Source organism: Strix aluco, chromosome 18 (genome assembly GCF_031877795.1).
Source record: "Strix aluco isolate bStrAlu1 chromosome 18, bStrAlu1.hap1, whole genome shotgun sequence".
NCBI lineage: Eukaryota > Metazoa > Chordata > Aves > Strigiformes > Strigidae > Strix > Strix aluco.
In genome coordinates this window covers 1,917,373-1,933,495 of record NC_133948.1, presented here as the reverse complement: position 1 = coordinate 1,933,495, position 16,123 = coordinate 1,917,373, and the positions used below count along the sequence as shown (strand labels likewise).

Sequence of the window (16,123 nt, the reverse complement as noted above, 5' to 3'; positions counted from 1 at the left end):
ATGGGGGTAACCCCAGCTCCACACTAACTTGGACAATCAAGATTTGACTGCAGCTATGTGTCAGTAGGATTGAATGGATGTAACCAACAGCAGAATTTGTCCCTCCAGGGACCAGTATGCACAGCTACACTGCTCACCTCTATTAATAAAATGCATTTTGCTCTGGCTTTCATTGGAAGGAATTCAGCATATAAGGTTACCCTGTAAAGAGTGAACATTGAGAAAAATGTCATGTTAGCACATTGAGAAAAATGCCACATTAGCACAATGAGAGAGGTTCAAAGAATTCGTTTGCCTTTCATTGAAATTGCCAAACCCACAGCAGCAACACAACACCCTTCCTAGCCCTCCGAGTCCGCAAGACTGTGGACACTGGTTCAGACTCCCCTTTCTACCTCAGAACAAACCCCCTTTAGTTCATCTTTTCAGTGTGGGACAGAATATGCTCTGTGTGATTTATAACCCTATAGCTGTTCGCTAAATGTAGCAGTTCTTGATGTATATGTTTTCACAACCCTGCTCTGGTCTGGGACAGGCATTACGCCTGTTATTTTCAGTGTGGTCCACCAGTATTTAACACAAACTCTTGCTGGGTAAAATATTTCTTTAGGGCTTTACAACTGGCTCAGAGAATTTCACATCAGTCTGCTCTGTCAGGCTGCAGTTCTCCAAGAGGTAAATACTTTCAAGGTTTGATCCTGTACTGGTATAAAATAATTTGCATTCTTTTACTGTGGAAATTCAAAAAGAAGTCATCTAACTCTGCAGAGTCTTTGCTTCATGACTGTGCCAAAGAGTAATGGTACAGCTTCTCTGTGAGTATTTCCTGAGGATGAACACAAGGCCCAGCAGCCACTCAAAGTGCTCTCCTCTTCTTCAAACTGTCTTATGAGAGTTGTCGTTCTTTGCTCCTACTCTATTTGCATTCCACTGACTCACCCTGTTTCTGCCTCTAAACTCCTCAGGCTTTCTTTGATGCTTGTGACAAAACTTCTACTAACTTGACAAATGGTGGATTGATCTCTAAGTAGTTTTCCAGAACTCAGTTCATAGAATGACAGAATGGTTTGGGTGGGAAGGGACCTTAAAGCCCATCCAGTCTCACCCCCTGCCCCGGGCAGGGACACCTTCCACTAGCCCAGGTTGCCCAAAGCCCCGTCCAACCTGGCCTTGAACCCTTCCAGGGAGGGGGCAGCCACAGCTTCTCTGGGCAACCTGTGCCAGGGCCTCACCACCCTCACAGGGAAGAATTTCTTCCTTAGATCTCATCTAAATCCACCCTCTTTCAGTTTAAAGCCATTGCCCTTTGTCCTATCCCTACATGCCCTTGCAAGTTCATCGAAGTACAAAGTTGCATGTAATATTCTATTAAATCAGTGATTAAGAGGAGAAGGAAGTAAAATCACGTCATGAAATGTAGAGCAGTCCCCTATATATCGCAGCAGAAAACAGGAGCTGATTAATGCTGTACAGAACTATTTTCTTAAGAGAATACTCCACTTCTCTGCAAGTCTGGATGTTGGCACTGTGAATGAATAGTCATACTCAGTGCTAGATAATATCTCGCAGAAAATTCCCAGAGGAGGCTGCAGCTTCTCAGGTGCAGCTCCTACATACATGTAGAGGGCTATCTGCTATAGTCAGTTAATTTATTACTGCTGGGTGCTTTCTTTTTAATAGCACCTTTCATAAAACTCTCGCTCATACCCATTATGGAATATACAATTATAAAGACACCCATGCCACTCCACTGAAAATCAGCCACTCATCTCCAAAGCTCTATAGCCTCCTTAAGGATCTTAGACAGGAGCTGCTTTTCCTGCTTCATACATATTTACTCCTCTGTCAAAGGAATCACTGTTATAGTTAGAACAAGAAACAGACTCAGCAGCAATGGAATCCACTCCGAGTTCTGTAACCAGCCCTTCTCTGCCTCTCGTTAAATCACGTAGCCTTTGTGGATTACCCACCCCTCTGTAAAAGGGCACTAGCTGTGCTGTAGCTGTTCCGCCGGGCTCTGTGGAACACCATTAGTATCTGTTTGCAGTACAAGGCATTAACAACTCTGATGCTTTGTCTTTGTTGCTCTCCCGCCTCATTCCAGTTGGGCTCAGTTGGAACTGCATGGCAGAAACTGCCTCACCGTTGGTCAAATACAAGGATTCTCCTATTTTACATACACGTTACGCTTCTGCGCAGCTTCTAAAGGTGGGCAGGAGAGCAGTAAAAGAAAATTAATAATACTGTGATGTTCCATCTCAGCTCTGAATCTTTTATCTGGGAACAGTGATAGAAAAGACAGGATATTGACTTGCCTTGTGAAGAAGCCTATGAGCCATCAATCAAAGTTAGACTATGACTACTCCGAAATAGCACCTCCATGGGGCAAAATATCATTTATTAATAAGGATAAAAGACTGCACAGAGAGAGAATGGCTATACTCTTCCCTTTACATTTATAATTAAAAGCCTAGAGCAGAGTTATTTATTCCAGGTGGAAAATTTAGAGATTCTCCTCTTCAGTAAATGGAATGATACAGTAATAGAGAAATACTCTGATGCCACCTTCTTATTAGAAATGTGTCAGAGCCATCGAGGTATCTTCAGTGTTTGGGCTGGGTGGTTTTGGAATTCCAGCTCAGGTTCAGACAGGGAAGTTCAGGCTCTGACCGAACAATAACCTGCGGTGTTACAATCAGGAGCCAGGGCTCAGCTCTACCATTAAATGCTGGTGTTTAGGTTGTGACCTGTCTTGCAACAAGACCACGTCGTCCCTCATGGACTCCGCCAAGACAATCCAGCAATGCTGTGCTTAGGCACAGCTACAAAACGCTGTCTGTTGTGTTTTATCCACTTCTAGGTGGGCTCCTTGGGCCTCTCATTTTCACCCTAGTTTACCTGAGGGAATGAGAGAAGCTTAAAAGCACTTGAGGTATATAACATATTACATTTAGGAAGCCAGCTTGTTCACATAGAAGCCACTGTAAATCTGATTCACCTCAGTGATGTATTAGGTTTCTGCAAAGCCTTCTCAGAGTTTAATATGTTAGTTCCAAAATGCTTAGAAAAAAATGGGACAACTGAACAGAGGCATGTCTTCAATTTGACATAAGCATTTTCAAAAAAATAAATAGAAAAGAGAAAGCTTGGACTTGTGAATATTTACTTACGACTGAGGCACTCCTCCAATCCCAAAGCCCACCAGGCCCCGCAGCACCAAGATCCAGCTGTACACCGGTGCAAAACCACTGAGGATCCCATAATAGAGCGTCCACAACACGCTGATCTTGAGGCCCTGTGTTTAACAAGCACGAGGAAAAGAAAGTCTCTGCTGTAACATATATTAACAAAATGTAAAGTAGAGCTTCAAACTTCTTTTATTTCATAGGAGATCAATTCTGGCTCTGCTTAATTCTGCTTCATAGATGTGGACCATGGCATTTGTGAACATCATGCACTGAAACATCCACACTGTAGAAATATTAGAATATGTTCTAGTAGGAGCTGAAGACTTACTGTTTTTCTCCCATACTGGTCTGAAATGTTTCCCCAGAGGGTGGAGCTGGACATCATTCCCACAAACACCACCTGTGAAACACCAGAAAAAAATCCTCCCCTTAACAACAAGACAAGTGAGAATTTCCATATGACAACAAACTAGAAAATTTCATCTCTAACAATAGAGCAAAATGTCCAAGTGTTCTGGGTACAGTTCCTTTGCAGCAGAGACTATTAAAGGTAATTATTCATATAGTGGGATCTTTCAAAAGTCACTCAGCATTAGCCTAACTTCACTTTCATTGGCCTGAAAGGGAATTTGCTGTTGCCCAGGAATGGGGATGGGTCTCAGCAGACTGTTCAAGCCAAGGTCTCTCAGCTTCTGCCAGTGGTGGGTCCATTTTCAGTAGTCGCCTTGTTTTTGTTGAGGTCAGGAATCTAAACACAACATCCACAAACTGAACCTCTGCCAGGCTACTTGTCATCACCTCACCCTTATCTTACCAGATAATTTGTGAACTACTGAATTAGACCAGGGCTGAATATTTTTGAGCTTTTGATAAACGGAAGAAAATGAATTATGAGAAATGACCGGAGAGCACAATTTGCCACTAAATGGAAATCATTGTCTGGTTTCTGGGTTGGGTTTTTTTGCTGAAGGGTTTTCATAACCCACAAAAAAATCTTTCATCTGCTTCACAGCAAGGCCCCACGGAGAGTTTCATTAACATTACTGAGGGGACAGGCAAGTGGAGACAGGAGCAAGGGTCTGCTTTGGAGCAGGGAAGCAACTAGGCACCCCTCAAGTCAGCTTTGCAATTAAAAGCTCCATCCAGTGACAAACCAGTCTGACACCAGAATGTGCACTCTGGTATTATACACATTGTGAGTCCAGCCCTGGAAGATGCTGAGTTGTCCAGTGCCTATGAACATATTCATGAATAAAACCTGACCGGTGTTGCTTGAGGGCTGCAAGGCAGAGCTGTTCTAGGAGCCCAGGGCTGATGCAGTACTTCTCAGCCAGCTCTCCTCCAGTCTCCCATTGCCATTCTCAGTGGGTTGTCTCAGATTTGAATGGAGATAAAATTAGATCTTACAACTTTAGAAAAGTCTGAAAAAAGACCGAGGTGTCAAGGAAAATATATTGTACCCTTTTCAGAGGTGACACCAAAAAGCATAATTTATTCTGTAGATGGAGAGAGAAATTCAATCCTGCTCAATGAAGATAATGGCAAAACCCAACACCTTTCCCCCATCAGTGCACTAAAACCACAGGAATTTTGTCTGAGAAAGAAGTGCATACTCAAGCACTAAGTGGGGTAAGAAGCAGTTGTGTTTGTCAAAGCTTTTGTCTCATGTCCACCGATCCCTTCTCCTCCGGATTTCTCCCACCAAGAATAAAATTGTGCTGAGCTGAAAGAAGGAACAAGACCCTCCTTCAGATGGGCTGGCTGCATTCGGGTAGGGGAAAGGACATGATCTTAACTTAATTAAACCTACTGAGCATTTTGACCAATTTACACAACACCACAAATGGCATCAAAAGCTGAAGGAAAAAGAAAAGTAGGAGTTAAAGTGCATGCTACACAACAGTGGCGTATGCTGAGAGAAGGGTCCCAAAACTAGTTTTCTTATCCCTAAAGGCATTGCATGTTTCCAACATCACAGCACCATACTCAGAGGTGGTATCATAAGAGCTCCACTTGCAAAGATCACTGGATGATCCACCTCAAAAAGCGATTGCTTGCTCTCTCTCACGGCTCCCCGTCTGTCTCTGTACAAGCAAGATTAAATGTGGTGAGAGAGAAAGATTTTCAAGAAATATAGCAAAAATTCACCAATCCTTTCTTTTTCAATTAATGACATAAAGATTTGAATTTTAGGATGAGTCTGAGTCAATTCTTATATAGTTTCCTGAAACTTTGAACCTGAAACTTGCAGAATTTCCTCAGTTCTCACTGAGTTTCATTTCCTGAAGCTCTGGCTTTTAAAAAAGACTCCTATATTCTTCCAAGCCAACGGCAATCTGCAAGGGCCATGAACAGATTTAACTCTGGGATATAAAGCAAAATGTCTGAATAACAATGAGCAGAAAAACCTTACAGAATACAGGAGCTGTCAGTTATTTTTCCTACCGATGTGAGCAATGCAACCTGCCAGCTTGGTAATCGCCACTCACAATGAAGCTGAGGAGCTAGGATACTTAAAATCATCATTTCCATAGCATCTGCCATCTAGAAGGGTAAAAAAGAAACAAAAATAAGTAACTGCCTGAAAATTAGTTTGACATAGCAGTCAATAATATACCTTCTTGAAATTAACCTTGTTTCTGCTGGTGCCATTCCCATTCTGCAGGTGAAACAAAACAACTATGTTCACAAGGGACAGTGGGTGTACACGGTGTAGAGAAAAAGGCAACAGGTACACTTTTAAACTAATTTCTGATGGTCATAATGTTTAGTAACACAGCAGAGATGATTCAAAGAGCCAAACTGAAAGTTGTTGGTGGGTGATTTCGAGGAGGCTTGTCTGGTCAGACAGCCAGGTTCATTCACTTCCACATTGGATGTTACAGGGTTGAGCTTTCAACTCCTTTACACACAGATTCAGTCAGAACTGTTAATTACCTTATAACTTCCTTCCTTTCTCCCTTATACACTACTTCTGAATTTGTATCATATAAACCGTTAGATCATCCATAGTCCAAATTCCACTACTGATTTAGGATCTAAACCATGGCAGATTGTAACCTTATACCTAGATGATAGCTGGTAAATACAGGCTCCAGATATCATTACCCTCAAATATACCAAGTAGATGTAAAATATAGTGCTTCGGAAATAGCAGAACAGTGAAAACAAAGCCTGTCTTTCTGTTCCTGATATCAGGGTTAAAACTAGAAGTACTGGGTTGCTGTTCACCTGAAACTGAGATTACAGTAATACTGACCAATACAGAAAACAGAGATTGGGATGAATGTGGTAAAATCACTGCATGAAAACTGAGATCTGCTTCTGTAGGAACAGCCTAGTACCCTTTCTGTTTGAAACAAGCATTTGAAGTAGAGAATCAAAATGATTTATAAGAACTTCGGGGACAGAGAAATCAATCAGTTACTCATTACCCCCACATAACCAGTTTGAGTCCAGCTGTCATTTCAGAATTTCAAGTAAAATTCCTTCTTTATTACACAATTGTTTGTTTGGAGACTTTTTGTCAACAGAGAATGGCTACATTATTCGAAATCACTGAGATTCTCTAACTGAGGATCATGCAGTTGACCTTGATAACAACTACTTGCCCATGCTAATCCAGTAATAACAGACAGCTTCCACTGGAACTTTCCAAATCCAATGGCTTCCACCGCATCTTCCACCATGAAAGTATCTAGAAAGAAAACAATTCTAGTGCAGAAGTGTATTCCTCTCCTAGTAAGAGCCATCCCTTGAGACAGCATTTTCTGTGAATTCAATTACTTATTAACTGAGAAGCCTACTGAGATTACTTATTACTTAGTAACCTACTGAGATCTAAAATATATAACTGAGAGCTACTTAGATTTTATACAGTTCCTACTCAGGAAAATCTCTATGTTCTTCAGGAGTTGTGCTAAAGCCAAAATAATTCTAAACACTCCTAGAATATTTTATTCCCATAGAAGTAAACCAGCATAGCACCAATGACTCCAGCACATGTTCAGCCTGTTACTCCTGGGAGTGACTCCACTGGCCACTGGATTCCAGCTTCCTCTGGTGAGAAGTATATGAGCTGCTCAACAGCACACAGCAACACTATGCAAGTGATGGAAATGGCAGAATAATATTTTACTGCATGAAGAGTCAAACTGTAATTATTTTAATCAAGAATTTGTCCAAGATGCATACATCTTAAAACATACTTTTGTTAAAAATGCTGATGGTTCTTGTTTCCCACACATGGTCATGACCTCGTTATCTTGTTCTATCTGAAGAAACTGAGATATCTCAAATTCCTTTGCTCAAGTGCAAAATGAAATATACAACAAAAAACCATTTTGATATTCAAGTTGTTTAAATCCATTTAAGTCTCAAAGTTTTAACACTTCCAGCAGTTTAAAAAGTACGTTCACCGCAGAAAAGCTTTATCTAGCTAGGAGTTGGACATCCCCACAAAGCAAAAGACAAAAACACAAACCAAGAGGAAATCAAACAGAATCTAATAAAATGAAGCAGAGATGTCACAAGACCTCAGTTTGTGACTTCAGCTCAGGCATTTGATGTGATGGTACTGAAACTCGGCATATTGGGCTGTGGCATCACTTGCTCTTTTTGGGGCGACGTGCCAACTGAAATTCCACATGTATCTGCAGACTTGCACTGATGCACTGAGTCTTCTGAGAAACTCACTGAGCTCACTCCGTGGTATTCTGGCTTCCCAGAGCATCAATATATTAATAAATAAGTCCCTGGGTAAATAGTCATCCTACAGAAGTTTAGCATGCCTTGTGCTAAGGCAAAAACACTTCTCATATCTCCTAAACTGGTGTTACCTTCAGGGCAGCCAGCACTTCTCTGCTGGGCAGCAAGCGGAGGCGGGGATGTACGTTCACTCTGTCCCTCTTGTCCTCTAGGCAAGGAGGAGACAGAACACTGCAGAGGCTTCATGCTCAGCCTTGAAGGTGAGCCACGTCTGGCTGCTCCAGTAAAGCTGGCGATGGTTTAGGAGCACTGATCAGTTCTAAAGGAAACTAAGTCAAACCTCCTGTACGAAATAGGTGGTGACAACTGGATACACAACTCCCTAAAAGGGTCTGTTACTGGTAATATAAAACCAAACACACAAAGCATCCCTCAGAGAACAAGGTAGCTAAAACATGATTTTCAGGTGTAACATAATTTGCCTGTGTTATTGTTTCCCTCTTTTATCTGGGGATCTTTAACTTCTCTAACCCAAATGTATTCAGCCTGGCTGCAACATGACTGAAATGAAGAGGCCACACCTTTCTCCTTACAGGAAAACAAGAAACCTACTCACCATCAGTTGGGTTGGCAAATTCTTTTGGCACTGCAGCTCCATCCTCTAGCTCAACAGGCTCTAGCTCTGTCCGAACACCCTCAATCTGAACTTCGTGTTCTCCTGAAATGACATCCTCATCTGACCTTGAACTTTCCCCAGTGCGGCGAAACTTGACCACCCTAGGAACACAGAAACAAGGATTAATACTTTGGTGGGTCTTTTCCAGGTCGAAGCTGTGTCTAGTGAGTCCCGAAGCCCTATTTGGTCAAACAGCAGCCAGGTTTTTCCTCACCCTCCTGTCTCCATTTCACATTCACAGGGAATGCTGTGACTTTTTTCTGTATCTGCTTTTAGGTAGGGTATCCTGTTGGTGCTGCTGCCTTTGGAAAAACTGCAGAGTACATTGCTATGTGAGATAGTCATCACTTTTGTACAAAGAGGACGTTATTGTGCTAACTATAGAGTAATAAAAACATACAGGTTATAAAAATATCATGAAATTATACATATTTAATGACAAACATGTTTTGTGTGCCTAGACTTTTTATTGTAAATTAGACACAGCTGTGTCATTGAATTTCAGGTGCTTTGTCCTTGTAGGAAGAACCCAAATTCAATTTCCCACATTGTTTTCGTAAGAGTGATTTGTGTCTTAAGAGAAACAGAACTCCTGACATTTGTCAGATTTTTAAACATCACTTAATGAAGTACGATTCATAAAATAATTCAGTGAATTGAATGACTTTTTTCCATCATGATGATGATCATTTTGTGACTGTAAGTATGACTGCTTTCATCTCATCTTAAACTGAAGTCTTTAATATTATGTAATTAATTAAATACCTGTATTTTAAGAAACTATTTGATTTCCAATACTTGGTTCATCTGTGCATTTTTTGACTCTTAGGTAATGAGGTGGGACAGAATAGAAAGTGAATCAAAGGATACATCTTTTTTCATTAAATCCAAGTCAAGACTGAAGAGTGTACCTGCCTGCCAGTTACAGCCCTGGCATATCAGGTGATGGTTGTCACATGAGTGTCTTGCTCGCAACTGTCTATTTTACATCATTTCTGGCACAAGCTGAGAGATAATCGTCTAATCTCTGCAGCAAGGCCACGGAGAGGATAAGACGTGAAAACAGAACTTTGCTAAATGGACACAACTTTCACGTTTTGCTTAGAGTGATTTTGTGCAATGCTTTGTGTATATAGAGAAGGTTCATTTTCCATCAGTTCAGTTTCCTGTGACCAAACAAATATTTTGGAACAGATCTACCATATTTAATGTAACAGATTCCTCAAGCTTCCTTCACTCCACCTGCAACATCAGTGTAACTTTTTCACCTTGGCAACTGGCAATTTCTTGGACTTCAGGGAAAAAGTTTTTTGGAAATAGATTAAATTAGTCTTGCTACTACTTCTTCTGACTTTCAATACCTGAGCATTTTAATTCTACAATAAACATTAGGAGAGAGCCTCTTGAACTTCAGTTTAATCCTTTGGTTTAAGGGTCAGCAAAACTAAACTATCAGCATCCTGGCCAACTGCAGCTGCAGCAAACTGACATGTATGACATTTCTAAAGGTGACCTGAAAGACTTTTCATATTTGGCAAGACCCCAACTCTTATTTTCTCTTACAAGTGCTGATGACACAATCAGTACTTAATATAAGGGCAAAGTGATGGGCAAGCTACAAAACTCCTGTTAATGGATTTTGGTCCAGTGGTAGACAAGAGGATGGAGGAACAGCCACCTCTGTCACCCATGGGGGTTTTCACAAAGAGAGGAGGAGTCCTGGCCACAACCAGCCATTCAGTCCAGCTTAGGATTTCACTGTGGTAGAAACATAAAGCAGACGGATACAAAACTTTTTTTTTTTTTTTTTCCCACCTCTCACAATTCTGGCACATATATTATTTCCCTGACCACATCCCATCTGGCAGTAACTGGAGAGAGAGTACAGTGACCATTTTGTGAGGTTATCACTCATCCCTAGGACTGCCTGATTTACAGGCTGTTGAGATGTTTTGGGATGATTTTTTCAGATAAACAGGGAATTCCAAGATTTCTATGGGGCAAATATTCCTTGCACTACTTCAGTAATGCTCTCATCTGCAGCAGGAAGCTGAAAGCTTTTCTCTGGCCTTTATGTCTTGGCAGACAAGTAACAGAGTTGCAAATTTTGTTTTCTAACATTTGAAGATCTTAAAGATAAGAACACAGAACAAAACCCCAGGTCTCTTCGAAATGAACAAGAAAACTACCCTGACCACAGCGAAACTAGGGGTTTATCTCACATTGATTTGGGGTATGCAGGAGATCCTTCACTCAGTTATAAGAAAAGACAAACAAAACAATGAAACTCATCTGAATTCAGGTTCATATTTGGTTCCATCAAGAAACTGAACTTTAAATTTTCTTAATCTGATTTTTTTTTTTAACCTCAATACATCTTGTTTTGAATTTTCTTTTGCTGACCCTATAGGACAAACACAAATGATTATTACTCTCACGTTAAAATTGTCACTGAAGATAGAACGCTCATATGACCTATGAAACACGTTCAGCAAACAAACACTGAAATTTGTATGCCCATGAGATGACTTTTTTATTGCAAAGGGCAATTAATATCAAAGTACCATTCACAGCTTATTTGCAAAAGCTCTACAAGCACCTGGTTTAACTCTACAGGAAGTAAACTTATATTTGTATTTTTTTAAAGGACGACTATTACCATAACTTCAGCACTCTCAAAGCCTGGTGTAAAATTCATTGAAGTATAAGGACACTCCTTCCTCGGATTTCAGGAGGTCTAAAATGCCATTACTCCATGGGATTATGACTGAAAATCATTCATACAAACTATGCTGGTAACTGTTCAGTGTTTCTGCTAAGCAAAATAAACATGCCAGTAAAATCCTTCCTGTCTTTAAAGTACCTGATCACAAAACCTCTATATTACTGTTTCTTATTTTGTAATATTTGTTGAAGTAGACCTTCAGAACTGACCATTTTGGAGATGATGATTCCTGACACTATACAAAGGCAGCAACTGATCTGAAAATTGTAAATACTTGAACAGCAATCTGAGTAGAGAGCTATCTGGCCACATTCCTCATCACAGGAAATAAAAAAATATGTTTATCACTTAGGAACCTGTGAAACAAATTGACACAAATGAAGAAAAAAACCACACAGTGATATTTACTGTTCCATACTTGCAAAATTCTTCACAGCTGAGACAGCTGCATTTGCAAGATCTCACAGCACCAAATACGTCTAATTACACCTACATTGAAAGGTATTTTAGAACATTTTTCTGTGTTTTGGTTTTTTTTAAATATTAGGAAAAATGGCCCAATGAAATCATGTATTATTCTTTATAATGACAAGCTGACTGCATCCGAACTAAGTATTTAAAAATAACTGGAGTTCATGTCCATTTTCCCAACTTATTAGAAATGTTATGGGACAGTTTGCTCTGTCATTGACATAAGCTCATTAATATTTAAAATCAACTTTAAGCATTTATTCCCTGCCTTGCAGAGTCAATGATTTATAAATAGGATTATGTTTCAAAGCACCTGATAATGGAGCATTAGGAGAAATGCACTTGTTTTTAAAGGAAATATTTTGCATTCATGAAAAGGAGAGGAAATACTGGCGTTAAAAAGCAGCAATGCTTTTATCACCTTTTTGCACAGATCCAGCAACCACATCCCAGCAGCAAAAGAGTTCCTCACAAATAACAGCATTTTCCTTGTGCAGCAATGTTTGCTTCTCCAAAACATGCAGCTAGCAAATATCAGCGATGCTCACTGCAAACACACCTTTGCAAAAAAGGTTGTGATCTGCAATCGATTGGCAGAATGAAGGAGGAAGCCGAGGAAGATGCCTTCCCTAGCACAACGTTATTTACAGATGCAACCCACCTTGCAAATGCAATAGTAATGTTTCCTCTCAAAAAATCTTTTGGCACTTCCACGGGTTTATTCCACCCCTCCTTATTCCTACCACCACCAAGTTCATGCACAAAATAAAAAAATGAGTGAATTTATATAACAAATGGATCCCTGCATGCCCCCAGGATGCTGAACCCAGGCAGCTCTACAAGGAAAATGGCCTGCTTCTCGGGGCCTAAGACACTTCCTAGAAATAATTCCCTTAAAAATCGCCGGGATTCCCAATATCCCTGCAGCCCGTTGCGAAGGAGCCCTGCGCATCCCCGCTCCCCTGTAACGCTGCTACTCACGGCAGCTGTCTCAGCTGGAATAAATCATCCTCCATTGCCGGGCTGCGTCTGCAGAAGCTGCTCTCATCGCTCTCGCACGCCGGGGATGGTGGAGCTGCGGGCAGGCAGGCGCGGGCGGCTGGACAACTCCGGCGCCGGCCAGCAGCCCGCACCGAGCGGCACGGGAATGGCTAGGCTCAGCTTGGCTAGGCTCGGCTCAGCTCGGCTCGGCACAACGGGGCGGGCAAAGGGGGCCGTGGCCCCGCGGCCAGCGGCTCCCTCCCCTTCCCGTCGCCGTTCCTGGGGTGCTACCTGCCAGCCTGGCCAGGGCCGGGGCTGGGCTGCCGTGTCACCGCCGGTCCTCGTCCCCGCGGGGATCAGCGTCTGACGGCCGGTGCGTCGGCAGGGAGCAGGCTCGGGGGCTATCACTGCCTAGGAGAGAAGAGGAGGGGATGGAGACATCCGCAAGGAAAGCCAAGCCGAGCTGGTGGAGATGCCTCCGCTCCCAGGAGGCCAGCGAGGGGAGAACACGACACCAGCTGAGCGGCAGAACCGCTGAATTTTGGCGAGGGGCTTCACAGAAAATTACATTATTACAGGGAACGCTTCAGGAACCCAAGGACAGCTCCTGTAGCGACCTGGTAGGGCTTCCGAGCGTGCGCTCCTCGGAAGCTGAATGGGATTCATTTGTAAAAATCTCAGTTACTTACCTGAAAAGATATCCTGCCACCTTGGCACGCTCATCCCTGCAGGCCTTCTCCTTCAATTGGAAGAGCCGGTTTATTTGTGCATACGCCTGCATTTACAGAAGAATCCTTTGCAGAGAAAGGCCTGCAGGAGAGAATGAAGAGGAAATATATGCTAGGAAAATGACTAGGAGACATCTGACGTGATTAAAATTTAAAATACCTTTGATAAATTGGCAAAATGGCCTCAAATCAACAAGACAACATCAAATGAAGACAGGTGAAAAGCGCTACGGTGAGGAAGAAGAATTAAGTTGTACAAATTCAGGTCAGGGAACAACAGATGATGTGAGAGGCTCGGGTTTAGCTATGACAAACCAAACATGCTTCAGTCTGTGAATGGGGGTTGTTCAATTATCACACAGATTTAGTTTGTGATGCTAAATGTTGAAAATGTTAGCAGGTTTCAGTATTTATAAGAAAGGACTTGCAGCTGACCTAGCTAGGGCTTCAGCTTCCTTAAAAAGAGCGAGAATAATAGTTTAAGGAAGTATTTGTGGCTAGGAGTGGTATTTGATGCCTACGCTGTAGGTAACTGTGCAGCTCCTGTGGCCTCCAGCTGTAGATCTGCAGAGGACTGGCCGGTGGATCACACAGGACCATGTGGATATCTCAGGCACCTCAGGGCTCTCTCACATGGATCAAGATGCCTCTGCTTAGGCAACTGAATATGACCCTAAAAGTGTGATTAGAAACAACTTTAACTGCATGAAATGCATGCATATTCTGTAATACAGTCTCAAAAACATCAAAAAAAGGTTTTTTCAGAGAACAAATTTTGAGAACATGTTCAGGATGTGTTTGCTATCTCCTTCTGCTCTTCCCTTCTTTGTCACCTCTCTTGCCATTTTCTGCTTATCCTTCACAGACACACAGATTTCCATAACCAACACGACTCTTCAGTCACACACCCTTTTACTGGTCTTTGAATTGGGTGGTGACACGTTTGGGCTGAAGAGTGGCAGAGTTTCAGCTATTTGTTACCATAAAGGAGCTCAGCGGTTTATTTGGAATGAAAGGCAGCCTGGCCCATCGCAATTAAAAAATGAAAGGCCTCAGTAGATAAAGCTGGTCTACGAACACCTTCCTGATCTGCAAGATTTATCTTTCCTCTTCAGAAAATGTGGGTTAAAGAAACCATAGTTCAGTACTTTATATGATCCAACAAGTCTGTTCTGTTTCATTGGGTAAAATACCGTAGAAAAAGTCAGTACAACAGGAGGAGTCACTGGACTGAAAGTCCCAGAGCAGAGCAGTCCTTGTGGGCCTTTATCAGAGCGGTGTCAGCAGAGCAGCCCGACGGAGTTCCAGAATGAGATTTATCTGCAAAACACGAGTTCACAGAGGCTCTGGGCTGTTTCTCCTCAAAACTTGCTAGAAAATGGCATTTTTCAAGCAGAGTTTTAGCTTATACATTCATTGCATGAGCAACAACTTTCTTTGTAGAATACAGCAGCTGTATTACTTTTTTACTGAATAAGGTCCAATTTTCCAGTAAGGGTGTGAGATTGGGTCCTCTAAGCATGCTGGTTCCTTTGTCTCACGTATTTCCCATGCATGACACAGCCATGAGAAGGGCACGTTGCACACTCACACTGCAGCTGTCAGGATGATTTTCTTTCTTCACATTCTTCTTGTCTTCTGCCTGTGGCTCCCCTGTTTCCCTCGGCCTCTTGCAGTACTCTCGTACTCTCCAGGCTGCTCTCCTCTTACAAACAGCCTCCTGCACACGTGGAGCGATGTCAGGCGAAGGAGGACTCAGCCAGCCAGACACGCAGGGTGTACCTGACACTTTGCTAACAAAGGTTGTTAGAATTAGTGTGGGGAGGTGTGTGAAGAAGGAGCCTGTTACCTGCCAGGCCCCCAGACACGATCAGCAGCTGCCATCTCGAGGTGCTCTCAAAACCTGCATGTGTCAGTCATTCTGTCCGGATGCCTCCTCTCCTGGCAGGGGCGTGAAATCCTTCTTTCTCTAAACAATCCCCACAGTGCATCAATAAAAACCAAAAACTAACAGCATGAAGTGGAAGGCAAACAGAGCTGGGCCCTCAAATACCCGGCGCAGAGGGAGAGGGGTGTCAAGGTACTATGGCGGAGCCTCGGCGCTGGCGCGTGCTATGCAGCCATAAGAGCTGTTCTCTCTCCACGGGGCTTGGATGGTTTCACAGAATCGATGAGGTTGGAAAAATCGCCGAGTCCAACCATAAACCCCAGACTGCCAAGGCCACCGCTAAACCACGTCCCTCAGCGCCACATCTACACGGCTTTTAAATACCTGCAGGGATGGTGACTGAGCCCCTTCCCCGGGCAGCCTGTCCCAGTGCTTGACAACCCTTTTGGTGCAGAAATTTCTCCTAATAGTCAACTTAACCCTCCCCTGGCGCCATTTGAGCTTGTGGGATTTGTGTCCCACCTTCTCCCCACGGCTCTAAGCCAACACCCGCCCCCCAAAGCCGCCGTCCCCTCAGGAGGCTGCCAGGGGCCGGGCAGCGCAGGGCTCGGTGTCCGTTACACCCGCCCTTCCCCGGGCCCAGGGCGGGCCGGTAATCCCCGTGTCCCCCCCTTCCCGCCCCGCCTCGGCCTTAACGACCGGCCGCCGTCCGTTGCTAGGGGCGGAGTCCGCCCGCCGCCGCCCGTTGCTAGGGGCGGT

General features: G+C 43.0%; 1 protein-coding gene across 2 annotated transcripts in view; it reads right to left on the bottom strand.

Annotated features, from left to right (window-relative positions):
* SVOP (SV2 related protein) overlaps window positions 1-16,123 on the bottom strand; it is a 31,203-nt gene that overhangs the window by 13,795 nt on the left and 1,285 nt on the right. Inside the window, exons 1-9 of one of the 2 annotated variants that reach the window (XM_074844684.1) lie at window positions 15,749-15,894; window positions 13,438-13,558; window positions 12,749-13,159; window positions 8,512-8,672; window positions 6,800-6,885; window positions 5,634-5,732; window positions 3,517-3,588; window positions 3,171-3,295; window positions 138-201 (exon numbers count right to left, since the gene is read on the bottom strand). In XM_074844684.1, the coding sequence (XP_074700785.1) occupies window positions 138-201; window positions 3,171-3,295; window positions 3,517-3,588; window positions 5,634-5,732; window positions 6,800-6,885; window positions 8,512-8,672; window positions 12,749-12,783 (642 nt within the window). In that variant the 5' untranslated portion in view covers window positions 12,784-13,159; window positions 13,438-13,558; window positions 15,749-15,894. Of the gene's footprint in view, window positions 1-137; window positions 202-3,170; window positions 3,296-3,516; window positions 3,589-5,633; window positions 5,733-6,799; window positions 6,886-8,511; window positions 8,673-12,748; window positions 13,160-13,437; window positions 13,559-15,748; window positions 15,895-16,123 lie in introns of those variants that run through there. The other variant, XM_074844683.1, reaches the window with a different exon arrangement.